The sequence below is a fragment of the Tiliqua scincoides genome, chromosome 1, assembly GCF_035046505.1.
Source record: "Tiliqua scincoides isolate rTilSci1 chromosome 1, rTilSci1.hap2, whole genome shotgun sequence".
NCBI lineage: Eukaryota > Metazoa > Chordata > Lepidosauria > Squamata > Scincidae > Tiliqua > Tiliqua scincoides.
In genome coordinates this window covers 31,873,701-31,894,611 of record NC_089821.1, presented here as the reverse complement: position 1 = coordinate 31,894,611, position 20,911 = coordinate 31,873,701, and the positions used below count along the sequence as shown (strand labels likewise).

Below are 20,911 nucleotides of genomic sequence, written 5' to 3'. Positions count from 1 at the left end.
CCTTATTCAGTGCCTATTCAGGCAGAGGTCCCAAGAGGAAGACATGTTTTTTTTTTGTTCTTTTGCCTGATTAAACCCATTAGTATTTATGTGTCAGGACTGTGTGTTACAGACTTTCTTAGGCTAAAGGGCAAGGTTTGGCTTGCCCTCTTGCTGTGTTAAGAATGCAAGCACATCCATTCCTGAATGGTATAGCTGGATTTACTAGCAAGTGGTGCAGTTCAATGTCCCGTTGGTTAACAATTATCACTTGTTCATATCCCATTGATAACGCTACATTGTCAGTACTCTTGGATCTCACAGTAAAGCAGGAGGAGATTGTTCTTCCAGACCAATTTAAGAAATTGATACCAACCATTACCCTACTTTTGAGTAAAACTCCTCAGTTCATCTCCCTATGGAATGTAGTTCCAGACTATGACTTCCCGTGAGACTGCCAGATGCCGTATTGTCCACTTAAATGACAGAACATAGTGCATATTCCATCATGCAGAGCGATTTAGCTCCTTGACCACCTTCTGAGCAGATATAGGAACTCTAGAATAGCCATCTCTGCCTTTGTGCTGCCTTGCCACCAAATCCATTTACTCTTGAAGGTCTGACAACAAAGACTCAGGCCCTGTGCCCTTAGGTGAGTTCTAAGGCAGGATTTTGGAATCAGTGATTTACTTAGTGGAGGAACTCAGAATGCAGACTAGGCAGGGATGCTGTGAGCATGCTCCAAATGGAGTATCTTCCTGGAGTAACTTGTTGTAGAGGCAGAGCGGTAGAAGGGGTTTAGTATATAGGGCCCAAAAGAAACAAGTAGTAGACCTGAAATATCTGTATCTACTTTTGATAATCTTGGTAATTAAAAGCAGTAATTTTTTTCCAGCCCATTTCCTGTCAATATATAGTGCCTTGTGTGTGTCCACATAGCTCACTCTTGACTGTTAGTAAGATTGAAGGAGAATAGTTGGCTATTGAGTGTGAAAGCTGGTTATAGTTACGCCTTGTGTTGCCAAGCTGAAGAAGCAGAAATGGAAAAACCTTGTGGTATGCACTTATAAAACAAAATTTATGAACCCAGACGGTAAAGTACTTGAAATATAAAATCCCATCAAGTGGTTCAGTAGATGTCCCTTTGCCTCCTGAGAGAGACCCCTATTTATTGTCATTTCCAAGGACCTAGGGAAGGTCTTTTGTTTAGTCTATGGCCTGCATTAAGATCTAAATCTTTTGTCCTGTCCCAACCCTGTGACTCCCTTAAGTGCTCTTTAATGGCTTTTTGATACCAACAAGAGAATTCTCATTCTGAACTCTGTTTGTAATCATTGGTATTTGCTTTCTAGAGGTGACCTTTAGACAAGAAAACATTTCCTACACAGAAACAACACCTGAGGACATTTACCAGACTCTTCCTCATGGGAGGTGCCTGTATGTATGAATGCCTGCTGTAGCAACTTTGGCAGAAGACAAACATATTATAAAAAGAAGCTGCCCACATACTGAACTGTTAGACAGGGTTACTAGTGATTAGCCTCCTAGTTTGGATCCCTGTCAACTTCTTCACTTGCTATTGCTGCTGCTGCCTACTCTCCACTACTTCTCCTTCTCTGCTTTGAGAAAGTAGCCAGTGTATCTACATGTACACTGGGGCAATGACTGCCCCACCAATGTAGAAGTCTGCCCACCGTTGAACATGACAAGGATGCTGGTACAATGCCAGAAATGCTGGTCTTACATAGGTTGGACATTGGTGCAACTCCGCCGGCGAAGATCCCCAAACAGAATGGAGATAAAAGCAAAACGTGGAAGGGGCAAGGGGGAACCAGTGCACATCATATCCCACCCACCCCCCTTTGGCTGATGGACATAGTCCCGATGACAGAAAGACCAGTAGGTAGGGCTAAGCCCATCAAAACAATAAGGGGAAGGGGCCAGAAAATCTCATCTCCAGCACCTCCCCACAACAGAGCATAGGATACAGATGACATTTAGCAGCCAATCACATCACTACAGCCCTTGTAGGTAAGCCCCTGCAAATGAGACTACAATTCAGAAGAGAACATTTGCAGAACAGGAGTTCTGCTCTGGTCCCTCAAAGGGTTAATTTGTGACCTTGGTTCTCATTACCAAAGGGAGTACTTTGCACAACCTCTTGTCCCTCACAAGTATGGCAAGATATTTTGTTAAACTCTTATCTCAGAATTCTTACTGCCTGTAATCTGTCCAGGAGGGCTCCACACACAGACACTCAAGTTTTTTCATTGGTGGGCAGACTTTCACACTAGCAGGGCTGTCATCGCACCAGTGTACGTGGAGATATACTAGGTAATCTCAAAGGTAGGATTGGACTATTAGTTTTCCTTCCAGGCTGTCAGTCCTAAATAGTTGTATCCCTGCATCTAGCAGCAACTGCTCTAGAGTAAAGTCTTGGTTACACCAGGATACAATCATGATTTGTGATATTTTGTTGACACATTGGTTAGTACACTTTCAACTCATGCGTTTAAAATAGCAGAAGAGTAGCAAGCCGCAAGACTGGTCCCCAAGACTTTTAATAGTCTACTTTCAAGACACCATATAAGGGAACTAAATACATGATAAATAGTGATTGCCCTTTTTCTGCTGAACTGAGTAAGTGATGGAGTGGTAGACTGTTTTCTGAAGGAAAGGAAAGAGTGCCTCACATTTTGTATGAATAGCTGTCCTTGAGGGTTTAAAACCTTGAGGGTTTTTTGATTGTAGAGATCCTTGCTTTCTCCCAGAGATTACCAGTTTCCCTGTACACATTTTTTAACAATGGTTCATTTTTAATATTATTTTTAAAAAATGAAAAATAACAGAAAAAAGTACATTAAGGTTCTAGCTGTTGTAGATCTTGTTGACATTTTGGAGTTTGTTTCATTCCAAGAGACTTTGTTCAGTGAATGCCCAAGTATTTTGTGTGTGAGCTAAGAAGAGATTCCACATGCTTTTCGTCCAGTCTCCTCTAAACTTAACCTGTCCCCAAAGAAAACTAAATTTGGAGAAAGACAGCAATTGTATCCTTTGCCTTGTGAACACCTTCCATTTAGTAATAGGGCAGCTGCCTTGAACTGACTCTTATGAGTGGACATGCTCTAGAATGGTGATTTCAACCTTTTTCATCTCATGGCATACTGACAAGGCACTAAAATTGTCAAGGCACACCATCAGTTTCCCCCCCCCTTACAATTGGCAAGGCACATCACACTACCAGCAGAGGGCTCACATCACCCAGTGACCCTACTAATCAGTGATCCTCTCCCCAAACTCCTGGGGCACACCACAGCACACCTATGGACAATCCACAGCTCACCAATGTGCCATGACACACTGGTTGAAAATTGATGTTCTGGAATCATTCACAGTTCAGACACCGTTGTGGCTGAAGTTGATTCCATAATAGCCCAACTTGGGGGTATTTGTGATACTTATAGTCTGTCATCAGCCAACATATAATCAAAGATGCAACACCAAGAATGGTGTTTTGGAGACAACATTCATTTTGTAAATATCTTGATTGAAATTTGCCATCCCAGTGTTCATCTTATTTTGTGTTAGTCGATATTACTACATTGGCTGGAAGTATATAAGTTTTATGCTGATTTCTTTTTTTAAACCATCAGAAAAATACCAGTCAATAAAGAAATTCCAAGCACTCAGTTTCAAGTACGGTTTATGCATTGGAGAAGGGCAACCCAATCCTTAACTGCCTGGAGCACGGGGCTGCAGGGGCACCAAAAATGGCTACTGCAGCATCCAGCATGCCCCAGACAGCCACTGTTGTCTCCTCAAGAGAAGTGGATTTTCATGGCATTCCCCCAAGTAAAGGAAGTAGCCCTGCAATGGGGCTACTTGATTCTGCAGCAGCTTTGGAGCTGCCACAGTATCAAAGAGTTCTGAGTCAAGTTGTACAGCCTGACATGGAGCTCAGGATCCAGTGGAACTATACACCTGTGGGATGGGCAGAAATGGGTTAATGTCATATCATGAAATGAAGAGGAACTTTCTGGATTTATCAGTGAATTGCTTCTGCTTAACATGGCCTGGAATCCATTCCATATTGTAGTCTCGACTGCTTTTAAAGCTGCATGAACCTGCCTCCTTATTGGGAATTTTTATTGCATTTCCAAAGCTCTGGGAGGAACTGCTGTGCCAATCAAGTGCCTGGATGAGTCACTGCCCTGAACTCTTTTTGTGACAGTCTTGTACAAAAAGGCAAGCGCTCTTAATATTCTGTTGTTTTTCTTTAGCTCCTGTCTTCTCAGATGAAGTATTCCAAGGCCATTGAACTTATAATTTAGAATAGGGTACTTATGAGCTTGTGAAAAATCTGATGTGAGCAACACAGCATGGAGCTGTCTTTAATGAAGACAATGAAAAGTTGCCTTTTGCCTGTCAATTTTGTCAGGAAGCAGAGCTGAATTCGAACTAGCTTGACATTCATGGCACAATAAATTGTGACACTGTGCGAGAAGGCATCCATTGGTACTGAAGAAACATGTGGTAAAAGAAAGCAGCTGTGGATCTGCAAAGTGTTCTCTAGTTTGCTACTTGTAGCTTGATAGCTTTAGGCAAATTACCACCCTGTAGGCCAGCAGTTGCCAAACTTGTGACCGCTGTGTTACAGAAAAGCAATCCCCGTTCAGACCGGAGCTTACCCTTCTGTTGGGTCACTGCATGACTTCTACTAAGATCAGGGGACAGGGATGCTCTGGGTAGTCGCATCTGCTGCCCAGCATCCCAGCAGGCTGTGCAACAGGATGTCCGAGCAGACGCGACTGCCCAGAGCATCCCTGTCCCTCAATCTCAATAGAAGTAATCCAGCAACCTGGCGGAATGGTAACCACCAGTCATGGGAAGGAAGAGTAACACCAAACCCTGGATCTGGCCCCTGGGCTGGGGTTTGGAAGACCCTGTTGTAGGTTAACCTGCTTTACAGGTTTGGTTTGAGTTTGAGGGAGTGTAACATGATGAAAACTGTAAATCTCTTTGTATGCTAAAATATACTATAATAAATATGATGCTAATGATGGAGATTGGTTGTGGCTCAACTGAAGAGCAACTGCTTTGCAAGCAGAAGGTTCCAGGTTCAATTTCTTGCCATTTCCTATTAAAAGGATCTTGGTTAGCAGGACTGGGAAAGAATTTTTTCTGAAATCTAAGGCTACTTCATGTGCTCTTATATTACGTTAGGCTCATTATTTTCAAAGTATGACCAGGTCTTTCTTAGCCAAGAGGAAGGAATGAAAGGGCAGAAGGGTACTGTAGCAGCTATATGCCGATTGGTCACCACCTGGTGGGAAGAGAATGACAACCTGGCCACCCAGTTGCCCTTCCTTGCTTGGATCTTGAATTGGGGTCCTTTGTCGGAGATGGTTCCAGCTCTTGACAAGTTGTCAGTATATGGGCTGTGTATGTGCCCTTATTAATGGTGTTCGTGGTCATGTGAAGTGGTCATTTCAGGTGGTGGGCTGGAGAGGTGGAGAACTGTCAGCAAGGAAAGAGAGCAAAGCAAGTGGGAGGAGGATTGCAACAGCAACGCATACCTCGTCCTCTCTACCACCACTCCTTTTTCTGACTCATTGCTTTAGCAGACTGGGAGGGTGGAGCCAGAGGAGAGAATGGAAGAGGAAGCTTTCCTCTTCTGTTTTCTTCCCAGCCTCTTCCTACCCAACCCGTTAGAAAAAACAAAGTTGGGAGGAAGATCAGCATGGCCCAGACAATAAGGTAGTGAATCAAGAAGTGATTGCGGTGGCAGGAAGGTTGCAGAGTGTGTGTACTATTGCATGTGCAGAAGTGAAGGAAAGGGTGGGGGGCAATGAGAGCAGGATACTGCCACCCTGAAATGAAAAACGTCCCTTCTGGTTTTGGGGGGAAACCGAAAGTGACATTTTTAGATTTTCTGTGGGCTGGAGAGGCTGCATGTGGCATTTTCCCCTCCCCCGACTCCCCCCAGGTACACCAGTGCAGGAACTTTGGTATTGCTTCATTCACCACATCAGCTTGGGTCAGACCTGGTGATCCCTGTAAAAAAAAAAAATGTTTTCTTTGTTGTGCTGAATTGTGGTGACTGTTCCCACAGGATATTAGTTCAGTACCTAGTAAATTTAACTAACTTAGGTAAGTTTCTCCTGAACATGAAATCAATCAGTTCACAGTTTCTGTCTCTTAAGGTGCATATTCAGCATGCTTGGAATTGTCATTGTTGCGTTTAAAATAGCAGGAGCTGGCTAAAATTAGGTTTACCTGAATGGGTATCTTTTCAGAAGGAGAATCAAGAAGAACTGATCTTTTACCAAACCAGCAGGCCATTCCAAATCAAAGCAAAATCATGTGGTCTGTCCATTAGTATCTGATTGATCTCTGATAATTTACCTCTATGGTGAGCTCCAGTATTTTGCTTCTCAGTGTGATAAATGTGACCAGGATAGAGTATGATCTTACCATCAGTGCAAAAAAGAATGGCAGATTCCATTAAAGGCTTGTACATATAAAGTGCTATCAAAATCGCATCCATTCCATCCCCAGAGGTTAACTTGAGCTTGTGTATAATTAATTTTTTTTAAAAAAAATTTAGTTGATTTGGAGCTACAAAATATCTTCAGCAAGGGCTCACTGGAACAATACCAAGGGCTCACTGGAGTAACTTCAAATGGAATGGCTTTCCCAAAATTTCCTGCAATAGTAAAATATAATACAGTACTGTTTCACAAATGTATATAAGCCTGCATTGCAGAAACTCTTGCAGTTGCCCCCTTGCCCCTTCCAAAGTGTCTAGGAAATAGGAGGGAACATACTTGGGCCTCTCTTAAGAAGAAGAGGTAACAAATTCCACAGTTATGAATACATCTCCCTTACACATCTGGTAATGGTTAGCTTGGCATCTAGTTGCAAATTAAGGCAGTAATTCATTGATTGTTTCCATAGGTTCTGTATGATCAGTAATTTGCTCCCTTAAGTATATTATGCAAAGCCATTTTCTGTTCTGCCTTTCTTGACAGATAATTTTCTTTTAGTGTGAATCAACAGGTAGCAACAAGATTGAAACAAGAGTTAAAAGACCACAAGCTGCCATTTGTAAACCCTACAGAGAATTTAGGTATGCTGAACTCATTGAATACAATGTACTGTGCAGTTATTACAAGGAAAAACTCTACTTCTCGTAGTAAGAGATGACACACTACCCAACGAGGCCACATGGCCCACGTTGTATCCAGTGCTGGAACTGAGCAAATTGGAGGTCTTGGGGATAAGGGAATATTTCTTCCTTTACCCCATGTTCCATGTAGCCTATGCACAATGGAGCTACTCGGATCTGCACCAGCAAATTGCTGGCACACGTCAGAGAAGTCCCATGTTGGGCTTTCAGTCCTGAGAAGGGGAACAGAATTCAGCGTAGACCAGCGCTGCAGATCCCACCCTCTCCCAGGCCTGACCTCCTCTTCTTCTCTGCCCTCCCCCTGCCCCATTACAGCCCCTCACCACCTTTGTTCCACCCTTCCCTGCCCTTGCACCGCCCAGCAGGAGCTTACCCGCTTGGATGGGCACTGCTCTAGGATGCAGCACCAGCAGGATGGTGCAGACCTTCCTGCTGGAGCTGCTTATTCTCTTTTACCACACATTTGCAACACACGCTCTAGGCTGGCACAACTGTTACTGAGCTGGTGTTCATCGAGGTTTGGATTGCACCGACAGTCTGATGTACTGGCTCCCTTCAGTTTATTTGCAAAGCACTCTTATTAAACCATGTGGGGATATAGGAACATATAGGTTGGAAACATATAGGTTTCCCCTGGGGGCTGGGGATAAGAATAGGCCCTCAGTTTGGCTGTACTTGTTGTAAGAGGCGACTAAACAGCCACCGGGTAGATGGGGCTCGTCAGCCTGGGAAGGCAGCTCATCTGAGAGAAGGAAAACTCTGATCCCAAACCTCCACTGCCTTGTGGCTACATCCAGTTATGGAAAAGGCTTCAGGAGTCAACCTCGAGGCAAAATCCGGAGCCGGAGTCCCTGAGGCAGTTCATGGCTGAACACAGTCACGTTCTGGTAACTCCTGTGACGCCGCTGGAACCAACCGTATTGGCCTCTGCCTTTCCATTGGACCATTTCAGCGACGTGGAGAGGGGGGATTTGCTGCATGGGTAACAGCCTATCCTCCATACCTACTTTATCCAGGCTTCGCGCACTGGAGAGGACACTCTGTTCCAGAACCACCATTCAGAGCGTGACACCATAGTCTTCCGAGACTGAAGGATGCCAACTCAACAGGTTGGATCCAGCAAGATACCTTTCAAAGGACATAAGCCTGATATGAGAGGGCAAGTAGTCCTTTTCCTAGTTGTAAGAGGCTTCCCAAATCCAGGTAACTTCTTTAACTTAAGGTACAGGAGCACCCTAAATCATGGCAGCTTTTGGATGTATTTGTGCATCTGCTTCCTTATTCTTGAGGGAATGTAGGAAGAAGAATGTATGTGGTAGAGTGGAGCCTTAAACTAAATGTCTGCATTGGTCCTTCCCATCTCTATGACTGTGTGTCAAGTGGATGGTGGCAAAACAGAATCACTGAGGTTACCAGCAAATTCATGATCTCTGGATGTATCTTGGCTTGCCAACCTGCTGCTTACGCACTGACTTTCTGTGGATCCAGTGACAAGTAAACCCTGTTGCAGCATGAATGTTCACATTTTGGCAGTCTACAGTGATAGACATCAGCAGCTTGGTCATATGTCTCCAAGGGTTGTTTGTGTCTCTTCTTCTGATTTTCAAGGGAAAACCTCAGGCGAATCTCAGTGTCTTCCTTGCTTCTGGCCTTTAATCTGCACACTGAGGAATGAAGCATGACAGCAAAAGGAAATTCTGCCTGGCCCTTCTTTCCGAGCACTGTAGGAATACAGGAAGGAGGGGAAAAGAGCTATATTTATAAACCAAGCACACAGTGTATTCACTTGCAAGGTCTTATATGAGCAGACATTCTGGTGGGAAGAACAGTTGTGTATCTTTTTTTTTCTTAGCTTCTCAGTAATAAGCGCTAATGTTCTAGCAAAAGGATTTTTCTATATAGGTGCATTCCCCCCCCCCCCCCATTTTGATCATATTGCTCTGTGGCATTATTGTTCTTGTGAGTTGGTACCGTCTTAGATTAAAATGATGCAAAGGAGGGGAGAGAATGGAATAAGATGCATGTTTGGTCAAATGAAGGTGAATTAGACCAGCAATTTGTCATCTCTACTGCTCATACTTTTGGCTGTTGGGGCAGATTAATTTTATTCAAACGGCACATTCCACACCAGCTACTCAGGAGTGTTTCCATGAAGGTGGAAAGATTTGCTTTCTAGGATGGAAATTCTGTAGTGTGATTTATTGTGTTAAAACTTATAAATGCTGTGATGAGGATTGGCCTGGATGAAGCAGAATCTGGGCAGCCATTCAAAAGACTAAATCCAGTACTGGATTTGACACACACAGTACCTGATTGACATTGGAAATGGCACGTAACCAATTGGTAGATGAATTTAATATTTGGCTTGCTAGAAAGGGCTCTGGCTGCTGTGGTGAAGATCCTGTGGTAAACCCCCTGGGTCTTCTGGCTCATGGGGGAGAGCAAACTGCATCTTCACATGCTTGATTACCTGATGCCGGGACAAGTCATCAGGGATGGCCAGCAGTAGTTCAGAGCTTCCCATGGCTCCTGCCAGATGGCTCCTCCCATGGCTCCTGCTCTTGGTTTGATCTGGTATACTGTCCAATCCTGTGTTGCCTGGTGTGCGGGACTGCTGCGGCACCAAAAGTGGCTGCTGCAGGCAACTGCCGCCGGCTTCTTGGGAGAAGGGGACTTTCATCCCCCTGAGTAAGGGAAGTAGCCCCACAATGGGGCTACTCAATTCTGTGTCCGCACAGAATCAAGAAGCCTTGTGTCAGACTGCAAGGCCCAGCATGGGACTCTACGTCCAGCGGAGCCAATGTCTGCTGGTCCCTCCCTCCTCCCGCCCTGCTCTCTCCCCCACCAGTCCTAACCTGGATGCTATTGACTAAAAAAAAAAGACAGCTATCAGGGTCAATATGTCACCTGCAGTGTGCGAGAATTGCCATCAAGTGAGAGGAAAGCAAGAAAACTCGACCAGTGTGTGCTAGTAAAAGTGTTGTTGGGTTAGTAACTATTGTGGCATTGGAATTAATGCTCTACATGTGGTAACTTGCTTTTATAACCTTCACAGGAATGCTTCTCTATGTGCAAGGAGGAGGGGTGGCTGTAGGGGAATTCTGCACCCCGTAATCTGTTCAAGGGGGAACAGAAGGAAGTAGCAAGGGAATGGGTTATTCCCTTATTTTGCAGGGCTATCTAAATACTAATGTTAGCTTGTGAGTTTGACCTTCTGGAAACCCAGCTGTACAGGTTCAACTCTTTCCTCAGAATACGTTTCTTTGCACATGCAAATGTTATAAAAATATAGTGCCAGGAAAATGCATAATGACTGACGCCTGCCTCATTTTCACCTTTTGCATCTTAACGCTGCTTTCCATTTTTTCTTTGACAATAATAGGGCACGAAATCAATAAAGACAGAGAGTTTTGGAGGCTTCGCTGCTAATACTGTCATATTCCCTGTTCCCAGAATCTGATCTCATAAGCAAGTGTTGACAGTTTTCCTGGTAAAGAAGTTGAAGAGGCAAAGGGGTGGGAGATGAGCGAGAACGAGAAGGACTAATAATCATTCTGACTCTTTGCTGCAGATGTTGCTCTTGGTGACATGCTGACGACTGGCACGTGCGCTAGTGTGCCAAGTGCTCTCTCTGTGGCAGCGAATGTATAAAAATGATTTTGAGAGCTTTTGAGGTGTGAATGTGCCATGCACACACAGAAGCTTCTCTGTCAGCCGCTTTCGAAACAGGTGTGTTTTTGCTGCCTCCAACAGGGCTGCAGTGAAAGTGTCCCCAGATCTATATTGCAGGCTCCTTTAAAATTTAAACAAAGGACCTTAGAGCTGCTTTGTGTGTACCAAATTTCTTGTGTGGCTCTGTGTAGGAAATTGCTTGTGCAGCTGCCAAAAGTTTAACTGATGAGTTTCTTCCAATTAAAATGTAGAAATCAGTATCACCCCCTCAAGGATTGTACCTACCCACCCTCTTGGGTTCCCTGGTCCACAGCCAAGAGCTTTTCCCTTGTGAGTCCCCCTCACTCAATGGATATCAACACTCCAGTTGTCCCTAGGCTGTGTGGGATATTTTGCATTAGCCCTACTTCATCACTTACTGGCTAATGGCTCATTGCTAATGTCCCTCTTTCCTTCAGATCACAGGCTTCCGCATTACCCCTTCTTCACAGGAAACAAGGGTCTTGCAAAGTCCACGGATAAATGTCTTCTGTAAAGACGAGCAAAAAGGGCACTGCGAAAATAGTACTTTGTCCTACAGCTGACACCAGATTAACTCTCTCTCTCTCTCTCTCTCTCTCTCTCTCTCTCTCTCTCTCTCTCTCTCTCTCTCTCTCTGAATGTGTGTGTGCTGAAAGAATTTGTACCCCACCCTTCAGTTAACCAGGGTCCCAAACAAGCAGTTGTAGAGAGAGAGAGACAGACAGACAGACAGACAGACAGACATCTTGCTGGCTTCTTTTCTCCTTACAGGGCAGTTGGTGTTTGTGTGGCCACTATGAAGGGGAGAAGGTGACAGTTTAAGCTTTAAGAAACACTAGTAGATGGAGGTGGCAATAATGATTCTTCACTTTGGTTATTTGTCCTTCTCTTCTTCCTGCTCAAAGGGCAGTTGGTGCATCTGTAGGACCACTACTGGGCTGATGCTGTTGAGTATGTAAATAAAGACACCAAGGAGCACATTCCCCCACCCCCCAGGACTGCATCTTATCAATGCTGCCACATATTTAGAATTCGGGATGTGAGCTTACGGTATGTCAGTCACACAAGTCCAACTGCGCAGACTGCTCCATTTCAAAATCAAGCCCTGCTGCCACCTCCTTTACCAGCAATCAGAGAGACCCTTTCATCAGGATTCATTCCTCTTCACAAACGTGCTTCTCCCTTCCATACAAATAGCATGCTCCCTGTTGTTTACCCTCGCTGAAGCCTATATTTGCCACTGCTTAATCCAGGAATTTGTTCTCTTTGCCGGGATGGAACCCAGAGAATGCCTTTTTTTGCTTTGCAAAAGAAAATCCACTTTACATTTTCCTCCCACCTCTCTCCTTTCCAGCCACAGCAGCTGAGTTCTTCCCAAAATAAGACAGACTTCTGGGGAAGGGCAGCACAGGCTTGGTAGGCACTTCAGTTGCCTGAGGGATGGAGCTGGGGGTGGCTCTTTATCCAGGAAGGAACATGACTCTGCTGAGATTAGAGTATTTTAAAATGTTTCTACCCCCCCCCCCACACACACACATTCTTCCCACTGCACTTCTTTCTTAGTGAAACAGAGGACCGTATGTCTCTTCCCTTCTCACCTCCCTTCAACCTTGAAACATGTTGTTCATAGCAAATGTTTACTCCCACAATACAAAGGTGCACACATACACTTTTTGCTACATACAGGTGTGGTGGGAAGCTCCAGCTGACAGCAGATTCTTGTGCACCAAAATAGACCCTAAAGGTCACCATGCATGCCAGTCTAGATGCACATGATGTGTGGTCCAATTTCCTACTGAGGTGATGAATACAGAAAATCCATGATAAATGAAGCAGCTTTTTAACTTGCTAGTTCCCTTCTTGAGAAACAGAAGATTGTTTCCTCTTACCCATCCATCTCCAATTTTCTAAGCTCTTTTTAGCCTAAGCATTAGGGGTTTCCATGAAAACAGTAGAAAAACAGCTGAGCAATTTTTTTTCATGGTCCCACTCCCACCCCTTGCTGCATAAATAATGGACAGATTTAGATAACCAAGTGTATCTTCCCATTTTCAGTATTTTTGATGACCATTTATGGCCACTTTACCAGTATTTGATATAATTGTTTCATTTAGAATATGAGCAGTTTGATGGCACTGAGATGGGAGAAGCAGGGTGGGGGTGGTCTGTTCGGCCTTTTTTTCCCAACACTGTTAAAATCATTTCCCAAAAACAGAATTGGTTGCATAAATAAGGCTAAATGCCAGGTGTCTCTACTGCTAGGCTGTCGCGTCCAGATCAATGAATGTTTTGGGAATGGGTTGAATGTTATGTCAGGTGAATCCAGACAACAGTTTTCTAGGTTGTCTTGACAGTTGTGCAGTAACAAAAAGCTGGCAAAGTGAGTGTTGAACAAGATGCCAAAACGAGTGTGTGTGTGTGTGTTTCTGCTGATACTGCATTGCTCCAACAGTCTGGCCATTGTGTTGCTGTGCACAGATTCTGCCTTCTTTATGACTTTGCAGTAAAGAGGCAAGGTTGCATGTAACGCAGGGTTGAATGCAGTCAGAAGTGGATGCAGTGTGTGTGTGTGTATCACCCCATTTGGAGTCACCCCTAACAAGGCCAGACCAAGTTCACACAATGAATTTGTAACTGTTGTCACTTGATAAGTTATAGCAGGGTAGCTGCTAGCCTCAGTGGCAGCAAAACCATTTACAGCTTTGGCATCTGCCCTTCTCTTCATCCCTCATAACTTCGGAAGAGAGACAACATCAATAAGCAATACTTATAGAGTATCCATCTTCCTGGCCAGAAGCCCCATCCCTCCAATGGATTAATCATCACTGACTTCCCATGGAGTTGGGGTAAGGGGGCAATTTCACAAGTTGCCTCTTAGAGTTAGTTACAAGAGAGGGCGCTAGTTTCCTCTCCATTTGGTTGGAATGCACTCTGGTGAAAGGGGGCTTTATCTTGTAGGAAGGATCGGTCGTAGGGGTTTGTGACCTTTCCCAGTAGTGCTTACCTGTGGTGAGACCACAGTAGTGTGTGTGGTTGGGTGAAAGGGAGGAAGCATTTGCCCTTTTGGTTTCCCTGTATCATTTCCCTAGCAGGGAGATCCCTTGCCCAGTTATGTCTGGCGGTGCTGGTTAGGTGCTATCTTTGGGGGTAGTTTGAGTGTTCCCTCTCATAGTGGGTTGTTTGTGTTGTGTATTGGTGTGTACTTCCTGGAAAGGGGGGTAAAAGGGAGGGCTGCTCTTCAGATAGTGATGAGTAAAGGGTGGTGAAATGATGGAAGAATAATGATGGAAGAAGAATAAAGTGTAACCCGCTCACAGGGTTGGTGGGGTAGTCAAATGTGACAATTGCGCATCAGGTTCCTCTTCCAGTTAGTCAGAACAGGCAACTGTTTTAAGGTTACAGTTTTTTCCTATTAAGACTCTAGCTTAATACAGAGAAACAGAATGGAGAAAGTATTCACAGGTGTGCATCACAGGTGTGCGTCATTCCACTTAACTGATGGACTGCATATACAATGGTGGTCAAAGCACAACAAAGAGGCTCTCAATGAAGCAGCCAGGTTTCCCATAGCCTGCAGCAGAGTATTTGTTTACACAGCAAAGAGGCTGTTAATGCAAAGCAGAGGCAGTCACTTTCTACCATTCCAGCTGTTTTGGTTTTTTTAATAGTAGTTTCCCCTTGTATTGGCTGTGCAGCTACATGTGCCAGAGTGATATCTTCCATAAACACATTCTCTGTGCACTTTCGTTTTTCTCTCTCTTTGCTCTGGATGACAGATAGGCCATAAAATAGACTGTGTTGGAAGATGAATACCCAGGGGAGACTCTTGCCATGTGTCAGAGAACACTGATAACTTCCCCCAGATCTGCACTGCATTTGCCAGCCTTCTTCTGCTCTGCGGAACCAATTGTGACAGGTTGGAAGGGCCATTTGCACTGCCTTGCCACCTCTCTTTTGCCTGTTGATTTTGTTGGATGTTTATAGTTACAAGCAAGTGCATCGAGGAATCCAGCAGCTGTGCTAACAGCAACGAAAAATGCTAGATGGACTAGTTGACCAGAAAATGGCAATAAAGACAGATCATGGATTAAAGTGAGACAAGTGGAGATCCACAAAGAAAATATTTCTTTACTCAGAGTGTAGTTGGTCTGTGGAACTCCTTGCTGCAGGATACAGTGATGGCGTCAAGGCTGGACACCTTTAAAAGGGGATTGGACAAGTTTCTGGAGAAGAAAATCCATAACAGGTTACAAGCCATGATGTGTGTATGTGCAGCCTCCTGATTTTAGAAATGGGTTAGGTCAGAATGCCAGAGGCAAGGGAGGGCACCAGGATGCAGGTCTCTTGCTGTGTTGTATGCTCCCTGGGGCATTTGGTGGGCCACTGTGAGATATAGGAAGCTCAACTAGATGGGTCTTAGGCCTGATCCAGTGGGGCTGTTCTCATGTTCTAAAACAAAATATTGTGTTTATTTCCATCTCTTAACTGAAGTGCTCCTTTTCTGGGCTCCCAACAACTTTGGGAGTGCCATAAAGCACTTTTGTACCAACAGAAGGGAAGATAGGCTGGCGCATAGGCATGCACTGGCCTCCCCACGTCTACACGGGCCCCGGGCAGGGTGATTTTGCGCTGGCCGCAGTTGCTCTAAAACAGCTACCAGTTCTCAGACTGTAACTGCACACCTGCTAATATTTGAACCATGAAGTAGTATTATTTTAGTAGTTAGTTCACTGAGGCTATGGCATTGTAGAAAGGAACAAGTACACATTTACTCATTGACTTGCAGCAACTGATGTACCATGTTTGTTCTGTTGGAGTCGTGGGAGCATGTTGCTGTATAATGAACATATGGCAATTTAGTGCTACCACCTGGTTAAGATGGTAAGTCCTAAATGGGATTCAGAATATGCCGTATATCAGAACAACTATGTTAGCTTTATATTGGCTGTTGTATTGGTAAGTGGTCGTTTCATGATTTAATATCACATGCAGTAATGCCATTTCCTTCCATAATCCACAAACATGAATCCACCTGCTCTTTAAAACTGGCAATTTAGCTCTTCTGTATAATTCAACATTTCCTTTGCATCTAGGGTTGACCATTTTCCTCTACCACTTCTGAATCCTTCTCGGAGGGGCAGGAGATCCAGTGATGATGATCCATCACCTGCCAATGGACCTTGCTGACTGAGCAAAGGAAGTTTAATCACCAAGGAGACTATGCAGGTATTTTTCTTTCAAAACTTCATTTATAATATGCGCACACAACCTATGATGTGGAACCAGTATTTGTTGGATTGTAACGTTTAGGGCCCAGTCCTGTCCAACTTTCCAGCGCTACTGCAACCACATTGCAACTCCACGGTAAGGGAACAAATGCTCCCTTGCCTTGAGGAGGCCTTCATGACTGCTGCCCCCACCCCAGGACACAATGCATGTTCTGTTGGCATGGCTGCATCAGCGATGGAAAATCTGGTAGGATTCAATTCTTTGATGTAGGAGGCTCGAGTGTATACAGCAAAGAAGCTAATGTGCCTAAATGCTCATTCTATCATATAAGTTGAAAAAACGAAGACCTAACCAGTACACATGTAACCAATGGAAGATTAGCAACACTGAAGATACAAAACTCTTCTGTAAGCTATTGCAGATGAGCAGCCCTAATGTGTTTTACAGTCAAGAATCATCGGAGATAGAATCTGAAATGCTATATATCCTATTGATTGTTTATAAATCAAAAAGCCAGAAAGACATCTGGTACTGTATATTAGCAGGACACATGCACATCTCAGAAGCCACTTGTAAGACTAAACTGTGGCTTCTGGACTGAATTATCACTCTCCTGTCTCGAAACATGGAGCCAGGTGGAGCCATGCCAGTGATAGTCTACAAGCGACCTTTTGAGATGTGAGCGAGTCTCTTGGATTGTGTTCTTTTAGAAGAGAGTGCCAGATTCTATCCTCTTCTGGTTGAAATCTCTTGAGAGGATTTACCGATGATAGCAAACAAAATAAAAGCGTCTTACACTATTTTGTGGCTTTCTACTTCATTTTGCTGCTCATTCTATCATACGCTAGAGATGCCTTCTGCTGTCGTTTGTTGCTCGCTTACCTTCTTGGCAGTCTGCCATTGTTTTTGCACCACATAAATTATGCCTTTTTCAGTAAGCATCGGGAACTGTAGTCCTGTCTTGCATGGTACTCCGTGCTTATGGTGCATGGTTGCCCACTGAACAAAAATGTTGTACACAAAGGATCCTGCATCAGTGCAAGAACTGGGACCAAACAGCCTCCCATCCTAGAAATCTGACATACAGAAAAGTAAAGCAGTGGCATCACTAGGGTTTGCATCACCCCGTGCGGGAGGCTAGCGCATCACCCCATGAGGGACCTCCTCCCATGAAGTGGGTGTGGCAACTTCATTACCCTGCCTCTTTTAGGTTTTTGGAATTTTGGCCAGAAGTGGTGTCACCCCCCCATGCACGTCACCCGATGCAACCCGCACCCCTGATCCCCCGTAGTGACACCATTGAGTTTAAATGACCAGATAAGCATCATATTTATGCTTTTTTCCCTCCAAAATTCCAGAGGGAGTCTATGAAATGCCTGAAGTTCTTACTCTGCAATTTTCCCGGCAAATTGTTTAAAAAAAATTCTTTCCAGCCCACTTTTCAACAGGGAAAGCATATCATCATGCTACTTAAAGTGTGTGTTTACCCTTTCACCCTGCTCATATTCACTGATACTGTCTATGCTTCAATAATGCTAATGGGTTTTTGTTAGTCGCAATAAAGTTGATTCATGTCCTGGGAAAAATGCAGCCAAGCCTAGCTGATCAGCAGTATTTTAAAACCGCTTGGGACTTTTGCCCCCCACATGCGGTAGACGCAGAGTGAATGGGAACAATAAAGTCTTACTTTGGGTTTAATTCCAAGGGAGGCCATGGATACAGTTCAAACTCTAGAAAGGCTTTCTGGGGAGAAAGTTTCACAAAAGGCACTTTGTTCCCAGTTGGGAAAGATGCCACCAAATAGTAGAGTTCATTTCTTAATTATTTTTCCAGGGTTGCATCATTTTCAGCCTACTCACAAGCACTTTCACATAGATATGTTTGGAATGGCACAAAGGATGGAGACCAGTGGTCGCATTGTATGCATCGTCTCTGTGAGCTTGGCCTTGTTTCTAGGATACCCTTACTTGGCCTTAATTTATGGGGCTGGCTTTATTAGCTTTTTCTCTCCCTTCCCTCCCAGCTATAGCCTTCTTTTCTACTAAAATTTCTGCTAAGGGCCTTTAAAACCAGCTCTTTAAAATGAGCTCCAAATAAATGTTAAAAAAAATCCATGCTTATTAGACTAGGGTCTGTGGTGCTATAGCATGTGGACCTTCTACATTCCAAAGAACACTCTGATCCACTTAGGTATCAGAACCAGGTATCTTGGGGCTAACTGGACTTTGAAGTTGGGCATAAAGATGGTCACCACAAGGGGAAAGAGAATCCACATCACATAGAAGTTCCAAAGTTTGAATCTGATGGTGTACCTCTCCACTTCCATCCTTAAATTAACTATTATTAATTACATCTTTATAAAGCACTGCTAGCAATAGAATTCAATCACTGCTACAATAAAACTAGATTCTTTTCTTCAATAGCATTTCAAGGAGAATAGCATTTCCCTACTTCAATAGGCAATCTGGATAAGTAGCCTTTCAAACTTTCATTCTAAATGCGATTATTACAGATATGTAAATAATATTCTCTTCATCCTTTACTGAACAAAGAAGAAAATATATGCAAAGCAGTAGGTGTGCCTTGTGGCAACATGTGTTGGACTGATCCAAATGAAAAGTGGAAGTCAAGTGAAAAGATCAAGTATCTGCATCCAAGCCATGAGAAAAAGCTCCTTCCTTTAAATCCCAGAGAAAGTTTAGATACTGCATTAGAGCCAAGAATGATGTCCAGTATTCATTCCCCTTAGTCACACCACAATTAAATTCCATGCAAGCTTTTTAAGTATGATGTCACTATGAGTGACTTTATAGAAGTCTTTCGTCATTGCGAATAAATTTTGTTGAATGCTCTGACATGACCAGAATTCAACTCACTATCTCCTGGAAAATCTTTGATCAGTGCAGTGATTCTCAAACTGGTGGGTCGCAACCTACCAGTTCATGTAAAGATTCCCCCGTCCCTTTAAGGGGCAAGGGAAGGGGAGAGACAGGGAAGTGATCCCCAGGATCATGTCCGTATGGGGGGGGCGAGGGGGGGGCTTGTGACTTACATTATGTAGGCAGGGCTGCAGGAGGTGCAGGGAGCCCTCTGCAGCCCTTCACAGTGCTCCCCAAGGCTTGGAACGTCTGGAAAAAGTGGGTGCAAAGCACTTCTGTTTTGCAGGAGGTGCTTTGCTCCTGCTGTTTCCGAACGTTCCAAGCCTCAGGGAGTGCTGCGGAGGGCTGCGCAGGGCTCTTCACACCTCCTGTAGCCTGCTGCAGACCTGCCTATATAATGTAAGGCACAAGCACCCCCCCTCACCCCCACTTAGTGACATGATCCTGGGGATCACGTTGCCACCCTAGGCCCTCCACCGCAAGAAATTACTGAAGGAGTAAAGCTCCCTCAAAGTTTGAGAGCCACTGGATCAGTGGGTTAAATCAGGACATAGCAGGTCACGATGTATTGGAGAATATGTATTATTTAAACTATATATAAATGACCCTGACGTCTCTAAAAGGCTAGAGGATAACTAGCTGCAAGTTCTAAATATGTCCAATAACCCTTGAGGCCTGAAATCTCAAAGGAGGGATGCAATGGGTTAGATTTAGGGAGAACACTATTTCATGTAACTCAGTGACTTGGCAGTGTATGAAAATGTTTGATACTCACATATTGAACTACATAGGAATTTATCACTACTTGGGCGGTCATGTACAAAATAAGGTTATTGCTAATCGCAGAATCCTTTAAAATGTAAAACTTGCAAATGTATCTCATCTTGGTAGTACACTCAAATTTTATACTGTAGAGAACTATCAAGTGGAAACTCAGCTTTCAGGCTGTTTTTACTAATACGTTGGTGATGAGAGTTGGACACTAAAAATTTTACCTGTATTTATTTCTAAACCCATAAATGAATCTTACGTTATTTCTAGATAATCTTCCAGCTGTTTTAGCCTTTTAAATTCCGTAGCACAGTTGCAATATTGGATAACTATTTTAAAACTTCCTATGACATATAAAAAAGTCATTTGACATTTTAAAAAGTCTGTTGTGACTTTTTAATTAACCTATTTTGTATTGTAGACATGTAGAATTTTTCTTAGGGTTTATGTCCCTGAAGCCAATACGGTTGGTATTTTTCCTCTTTGCCCCCCTCTCAACAGAGGCAAAGAGGCAAAAACAGAGGCAAAGAGGCAAAGAAGGAAGGCCCATAGCCAGGGAGACAGACCAGGGACAGACTGCACTTGCTCCCGGTGTGGAAGGGATTGTCATTCCCGAATCGGCCTTTTCAGCCACACTAGACGCTGTTCCGGAACCGCCATTCAGAGCGCGATACCATAGTCTTTCGAGACTGAAGGTTGCCAACAACATGTCCCTAAAATAGATTTCTTACATGGTAGGCTTACATTTAGAATTACACTGAAGCTCCTCTTGGAACAGACAGAAAATTTAGATCATCCAAAGTTCTGGATAATGGAGATTTTGATAACATTTTTGGTTGACATTCATAATGAAGAGCCAAATGAATGTTTAATGCAAATCATGAAGTAACTGAATAACTCCCTCAAATGTTTATGGAACTCTGAGCCTTCATGCTTAGTCACGGTAAAAATGCATCCCAACTTCAAAGATGGTAATGGGACTTAGAAGCTGGAAGGGACACATTTGAATCTAAGTTATATTCATGAGGGCGGGAGGGAGAAAGTGTCCGTGAAATCTGTATCCCTTAGGGCAAGTGTGTATAGTCCCAGAAGGGAAAGCTGTGAAGCTTTTTTGAGCCATAGGTGGGAGACAGTAATAGAGGTAATTGTTGCAGAAACCTTGCATAGCTAT

The 20,911-nt window shown here is 43.9% G+C and overlaps 1 protein-coding gene across 1 annotated transcript in view; it reads left to right on the top strand.

Moving 5' to 3' along the window:
• The window catches only part of TRIM44 (tripartite motif containing 44), a 101,697-nt gene that overhangs the window by 76,393 nt on the left and 4,393 nt on the right, over window positions 1-20,911 (top strand). Inside the window, exon 5 of the mRNA XM_066631523.1 lies at window positions 15,955-16,087. Within this exon, the coding sequence (XP_066487620.1) occupies window positions 15,955-16,048 (94 nt within the window). The 3' untranslated portion in view covers window positions 16,049-16,087. The remainder of the gene's footprint in view (window positions 1-15,954; window positions 16,088-20,911) is intronic.